Raw genomic sequence first — 7,106 nt, forward strand, 5'->3', positions numbered from 1 at the left:
TCTCAACGGAGTGGAATGTTCATGGACTCAGAGGGCACTTAACAGACAATCAGGTGGGTGGAGCTAATGGAACTCAGTGGCGAGGGGAGGGGGGAAGGCTTAACAAAAAGAGTGGGAAATTCCTCAACTTGAATAATCCGTTCTGCTTCTTAGGGGGAGAAGTGCCTGAACTTTCTTCATGCTCAGGCACAGGCTCACTCCAGTGTGTCACTCTGCCACCGCACTCTTCATAGTAACGGTAGCATTTTTTCCCCTGAAAAGGCACGTAATCGTGATGGTGGGCATTTACATGAACACAGAAATGTCCACCATCACAGCTACGGCGTTTTCTTCTTCAAGCCATGGGGTGGGGCTTCCCAGCCAGCCAGCACCAGGGCTGGACTTCAGGACACACTTTGGGCGGTATACTCATGCACACCTTTCCCCCGCCCCCACCTTAAGCAGTCTGAACAGGGCTATATGGTCTGCCCATTAAAGCATATTTGACCAAGTTTAGCGTGCCGACCCCAGGGGCTGCACAACTTTGGCCCTCTATCTGCTGTTGGACTACAACTCCCATCGTCCCCAGCCACAGTGACCAATAGTCAGGGGTGATGGGGGTTGTAGTCCCACAACAACTTGAAGGCCAAAGCTGTGCAGTCCTGCTTACTCACTCCTTTCAGATAAAATGTTTGACTCCTTCCCGAATGTTTCAAAAGTTTCACTTGAGTTGACTTTGGAGTTCTTTCCGCCCCAGTAAGATGATTGATCTTGTCGACAAACCTGTCCGCATGCAAGCCACATTCAGCAACCACCACTCCGGAATCCGGGGCAGGATGGTGATGATTCTGTCTCCTCTTTCCAAGCCGCACGGACCGGAGAGCACATTGGCAGCTTTCCTGGAGAAGAAGCCCAGCTCCTCAAAGCTCCACTTCACCTCGTCGCTCTGGCCGTTCACCCACCAGAAGGCTGCGTTGCCCGGCCTCTTCCCTTCCTAACGCCAGAAATGGAAAGACGGTGGTAGGCGGCAGCAGGCACAAGTCCGACATAAGCCGGCGTAGAGCCCTAGTCCCATCGGATTGGGTTTTATGGTCCACAGAGAAAGGGAAAGAGGAGCCAGCCGGACAACCGCAAGACAGGGAGACTATGGAGCAGTCTTAGGGTCGAACTAGATGAGGCATTTGCAAATATGAGCTGGATTGGGACCAGGCTGAGAGGGGAGAGAGAAGCAGCTTTCGTTCTTCCCTTGCTCTGGGGAGCAGTAGAGCATCTCCTTTGCCTTCAAAAGGTCCCCGGTTCTCTCCCTGGCAGCAGCATCCCCAGGCAGAGCTGGGGGAAAAGACTCCTGCCTGAAACCCTGGAGAGCTGCTGCCAGTCTGTGCAGACAGTACTGAGCTAGGCGAATCAAAGGTCTGACTCAGCAGAAGGCAGCTTCTTATGTATCTCTCTCCATTTTGCAGATGGGGCTGTAGCTCAGTGGCGGAGCATCTCTGCTTGGCCTGCAGAAGGTCCTGGGTTCCCTCCCTGGGCCCTGGCAGCAGCATCTCCAGGTAGGGCTGGGGGAGAGACTCCTGCCTGACGCTTCCAGTTAGTGTTGACAATACTGAGTTCGAGGAATCCGTCCTCTCATTCAATATAAGGCAGCTTTGTATGTTCCAGTGTCCTAAGCCGGGAGGGTATTTGATCAGCTCCTGTTTACCTTGGCAGGGAAGCTTCCCTCGTTAGGGATGGGAGCCCTTCTGGGCCAAACAGGTCATCCGAACTGGAACCACAGTGGAGTGAAAGAGATAACCCCACCCACCCCTTTTCAATCAGACCCCAATCCAGCTCCTTGCCTGTGGGCTGCTTCCTAGAGGCATCTGGTGGGCCACTGTGCGAAACAGGATGCTGGACTAGAGGGGCCTCCTTGGGGCCTGATCCAGCCGGGCTCTTCTTAGGTTCTTATTGTTTCTTGACAAAATAAAAAGTGAGCTGAACAATAGCTAAGCATGCAGCAAATATCGCCTCTCCTTGGACCCTCACTTATATACTTTGCTAACCAACCCACCTCAATGTGACCAAAGCCCTACCTTTTCCATTTGTGACCACTTGTCCAAAACATCACTTGCAAAATTGAAGTACTTGGGCACTTCTTGTTCGCACCGGTTGATAGCTTCATAGTGTGAGGTTATTGGAGAGACAAGGTGTCTTCTGGTTTGGCAGAGCAACGAGCAAGGCGATTGCAGACGCCAGGGACATCTGAAGAACGTCTTCATGCCACTAACTCACAAGATCACTGGAAGATGCAAATCTCCGTTGCTTCTCTGCAAGGAATATGTTGGAAAGCTGAAAGGGGAGGTCTCTGAGGTGAGGGGGCTGTGGCCGGGAAGTGGGGGAGCAACTAGCGTGCGGCAAAGAGTGGGCTGGGAGCTGGACAGGAAAGCAAAGGCAGCCCCCTTTGCATGTGGGGCTGCTGGTCAGGGGCGTAGCTCGGGGAGAGGGGGCCTGTGTTTGCCCCTCTCCCCAGTGGGCCCTCGGAGAGAGGGAGATAATGGAGAAAATAGAGAGGGGTGGAGCTGGGGGGCCCAGGTTCTTTGAACCCTTCCGCTCAATGATAGCGACCCCCCTGCTGCTGGCAACGGAGCACACCAGACCAGCGAGAGAAATAAAGAAGGGAGAGGAAGGAAGGAGGGGGGAGAGAAAGGGTGGGGAGGTCTCTGGGGTGAGGGGGCTGTGGCCGTGGGCCAGGGGAGTAAACAAGCAGGAACATAGGAACATAGGAAGCTGCCATATACTGAGTCAGACCATTGGTCTATCTAGCTCAGTATTGTCTTCACAGACTGGCAGAGGCTTCTCCAAGGTTGCAGGCAGGAGTCTCTCTCAGCCCTGTCTTGGAGATGCTGCCAGGGAGGGAACCTAGAACCTTCTCCTCTTCCCAGAGCAGCCCCATCCCCTCCTGAGGGGAAGATCTCATAGTGCTCACACATCAAGTCTCCCATTCATAGGCAACCAGGGCAGACCCTGCTTAGCTATGGGGACAAGTCATGCTTGCTACCACAAGACCAGCTCTCCTCTCCAAGTACTAGTTCACAGATACTGTGGGTGGGTTCAGCTAGCTATATTTATTTATTTATTTTGAATTATAATACTGTCAGCCCTCGCCAACCATGAGGGTTCTGTTCCTGGAAACCCTCACGGTTGGTAAATTTGCAATAGACGAGCCATTGGTTTCAATGGCAAACAGGGGCTTAGGGGAATCACGGTCGTGAAGTGCCCGAAAACAAGGTAAAAAATTGAAATAATCTCCCTGACCCCTGAAAATGACCCCCTGACCCCCCAAATGATCCCTGATCTCTAGAAATGACCCCCGGACTGCCCAAAATCACCCCCCAAACCCCTGAATTATTTTTTTAAAAATTGCCAAACCACGGATACTCAGGTTGCAGTTGGTGAGGGCAGTCACAATTTGCCAGTCGCGGATACTCAGACCCACGATTGGGAAAACCGTGATAGCTTAGGGACAACTGTACACCACTTTTCAACAGAGAAGTTCCCAAACGTAGCACTAGAAATAAGAAATGGGTTCCCTGTCCCAAAGGGCTCACCAGGCACATGGGAGACACCAGCAAAGAGGCTCTAGAAAAAATGCTATGCGGGGCTGAACAGGGACAAGGGCGGCCTCCCTGGTCAGTGTGAGAGAGTGAGTTAAAAGGTGTCTCTCGGTCCAGTTCGCGGTGCCTCTGCTGTTCTTGATGTGCACACTAGGTGGCGCTTCATCACTTAGCCTCACTCACGGCATTCAGAAAATATACAGAGCAGAACTAGCTGCATTTCTTTTCTGGGGTTCTGTGTTCTTCCCAACTGGAGCCGGGTAACTGTTCGATCTAGTGTGTGGAATAGCAGGAAGATCTTGCGGGTGACCAACCCCCATGTACTGAAACCCCTGCTGCTAACTGGGCAAAGAGGCACCTTTTTAAAAGTGGCGATTGTCTTTATTTAGCAGGGGGAGAGGATCTGGCCCTCTCCACCCCCAGCACAATACTTCCAGGGACTGTTGCTGGTGTCTCTCTTACGTTTCTTTTTAGAATGTGAGCCCTTTGGGGACAGGGCTCATAATCTTATTTATTTGTTTGTTATTTCTCTATGTAAACTGCTTTGGAAACATTTGTTGAAAAGCGGTTTATAAATACTTCTTGTTGCTGCTGTTGAAAAAGGAGAGGGGGAGATTTGCATTTATGCCAATGTGCAAAAAACCTGCCTGTTAAACAGAGACAGTCAAAGTCATCCCTGTGCAAAAGTGTTAACAAGAACTTGTCCTAAAACTAGGAGTGCAGCAGAGTGTTCTGACACTGCATCATTCTGAGCCTTTGCAAAACTGCCCGCTCTTTCATTGACCAGCCCTGATTAGCCTTTCCTCCTTAAGTTTTCCCTTGAAGGTGAACCAAAAGCTCTCCTCCTCCTTCTCAGCTCTCTATGCACACTGATAAGTGATTGAACCTGATTGTAACTTCAAGAGGCAGGAAGGAAAACAAAGGAAGGGAAAACGACTTGGACAAAAAATGACCTTGTCGGTCTTGCTTCATCTGGCTAGGATCAGGCCCTTCATGGCTGTTTCACAGATTTTGGAGAGAGAGAGACATTTGCACAAAGAAACTCCTTCATAATAGAAACGGTGGAATAATTATGGGGGATATTGAATAAATACGTAGGAACACAGAGAGCCACCTTATACCAAGTCAGACCAGGCTCAGGATTGCCTACCCAGACTGGCAGCGGCTCTCCAGGTTCCAGGCAGGAGTCTCTCCCAGGCCTGCCTGGAGATGCTGCCAGGGACTGAACCGGGGACCTTCTGTGGGCAAAGCAGAGGCTCCTCCACTGAAATACGAACTCCTCTCTACAAGCCTGAAGCCTGCCCATGCCTACGTAGGAACATTGGAAGCTGCCGTCTGCCGAATCAGGCTATTGGTCCATCAAGCGGAGCAGGGTCAGCCCGGAGAGGACCGCCAGTCAGAGTGGACCATGCTGAACTAGATGCACCAATAGTCCGACTCAGTAGAAGGCAGCTGAGTCCCTGCTAACTGAGCACAGAGGCACCGTTTAAAAGTGGTGATTCTCTTATATTTAGCTGGATGCTTTCCTGATTACCTACTACAACAGCGGTAAAATGCTTTGGCTTGGGCAGATAACACTGAAACCATAAATAAAAGATTGAAGCTGTTTGTTGCGCAAAGCCACCAGCAGGGAGAGCAGTCCTTTCTAGCTTGCGCAAAACTCTACAACGGGAAAATACAGCTATTTATTTGCGCCGTGCATGCAATGTTATAGGACTGTAACTGTTGGGGACTCCCCCCTTGACCCCAACATTCAACCCAGAGCTACCAACCCAGAATTATATGGAATTCAGGCCTGTGTCTAGTTCCATTTTATTAAGGAATGAATTACTGCCTGGACTCAAGGTGAACTGTTGGGGACCCAGTTCACCTCCTTCACACCCACGTCAACTGCTCTGTGAAGGAGGAAGCAATCCAGCATTGTATTGTGAAACGGCTACTCAAGGAAGCACAAAAGCTAGGCCTGAGCTAATCAATATGCTAAAATGTAACTCACTATCAGAAAATGTCTGTGAAAGAGGCCAGGGGCTGATCTCCCCTTTCCTGTTGCAAGAAGTCTATGTTAATCTTTGTCAATGATTGCTCTGCTGTGCCCAAAGGGGATTACTCAGTTGCTGTCTATAGAAATTCCACCCTAGGAGAACACCTGTAGATTTACTCCTTTTGCTAACACCTTCTGGGACCAGGCCCAAATCTGGGGACAAGAGAAGAGGCCCATTTGCAGCTCAGAGATGCAGATTTGCTTTGGTCTCCTCCCCAAGATAGCAGCTAACAGAAGATGGGATTAAGATCTCCCTGGACTGCCTGAATAATTAAAAAGACATTATCCCAGATCCTACATGGTCACCATCTCCAAGAACCAATTCAGTTTGCGTATGATGTGACTTTGCCTCTTTCCCTCTGAGCATGTACAGAGTGAGAAACCAGGTGTAGTTCACAACATAACGCAGCAATAAAACCCGAGAGAAGGCGTCGGAAATGTGAACAGCACCTTGCTGACTGCGCTGGGACTGTGACGTCAAAAGAGTGGTCGTTCAGAAGTACACCTGACAGACACATAGTGACCCTGTCGTAGTGTCCAGTCTGGAAATTTGCCCTGGGGGAGAGCAACTGGCCCTCTCCAACCCCAGCACAGCACCCCTCCAGTGGCTGTTGCTGGTGCCTGCCTTGTGTATCTTTTAGGTTGTGTGCCCTTTGGGGACAGGGGGCTATCTTTATGTCCTTATCTATTTCTATGCAAACTGCTTTGAGAACTTTTCTTGGAAAGCAGCACGCCAGGCTTGAGTGGTTTACCCGGCCAAACGGCGACGTGCCGAGAGAGGCAGGAGGCTGCGGTTTCGGGGACAAGCCCAGCAATTCCCTCCCAGAGGACAGGAAGGGCTCGGGCAGGCGGGCGAGGGCTTCTGGGGGTGGGTGGGCTGGGGCAGCCTGGGAGGAGGCAGCAGGGGGTGGAGACGGAGTGATGACGACGTCTGCCCCACAGCTGCAGCCCTGCATGGAAATGCTAGCCGGGGGCGGGGGTGGAGTTGGAGGGAAAGGCCCCCTGGGAGGCCAGCGATTGGGTGGGCCATCCATCCACCTGCCTGGCCGGGGGAGAAGGAGCAAGCTGGAAGCCGGGAGGCGTGCCCTACATGCAGGGTGGCTGCTGAAGAGGAGACGGTCAGCAGGGACGGGGGTTGTTGGTCCGGAGGGCTCCAGGGGAGGAGCACCGATCTTTATTCCCGCCGATAGGTGAAGGAGTGGCGTGGATGTACTTCCCTCCTCCCCAACTCCGAGGCCATGCCCGTGCCTGTAGTTTAGTGTGAGTAGGCGGGGATGTTAATTGGGGGATTCTTCCTACCTCAACACAAATAGACAAATATGTGTAGTGGTAGTAATAGTAGTGGCGGTGGGAGGGTGGGGGGTGAGGGGGTAGCAGCAGCAGGAGCAGCAGACCCTCTGTACCTGCAAGGCAGGTCTGGTTCTTATTGCCAGCAGATGAGGCGGTAAACCTGCTTGGGGACTTGATTCTCTTCCTATATGAGCTGCTTTGGGAAC

General features: G+C 51.7%; 1 protein-coding gene across 4 annotated transcripts in view; it reads right to left on the reverse strand.

The window, feature by feature from the left end:
* The window catches only part of LOC128336756 (acyl-coenzyme A synthetase ACSM5, mitochondrial-like), a 149,930-nt gene that overhangs the window by 14,892 nt on the left and 127,932 nt on the right, over positions 1–7,106 (reverse strand). For 3 of the 4 annotated variants that reach the window (XR_008312071.1, XM_053276858.1, XM_053276859.1), the window contains 2 exons: positions 2,049–2,282; positions 763–973 (listed from right to left, as the gene is read on the reverse strand). Coding sequence is in view for 3 of the 4 variants with exons in the window: in XM_053276858.1 (XP_053132833.1) it covers positions 763–973; positions 2,049–2,234 (397 nt within the window). In the remaining variant the exon portion in view is untranslated. The remainder of the gene's footprint in view (positions 1–762; positions 974–2,048; positions 2,283–7,106) is intronic. The other variant, XM_053276861.1, reaches the window with a different exon arrangement.

The sequence above is a fragment of the Hemicordylus capensis genome, chromosome 13 (genome assembly GCF_027244095.1).
Source record: "Hemicordylus capensis ecotype Gifberg chromosome 13, rHemCap1.1.pri, whole genome shotgun sequence".
Taxonomy (NCBI): Eukaryota; Metazoa; Chordata; class Lepidosauria; order Squamata; family Cordylidae; genus Hemicordylus; species Hemicordylus capensis.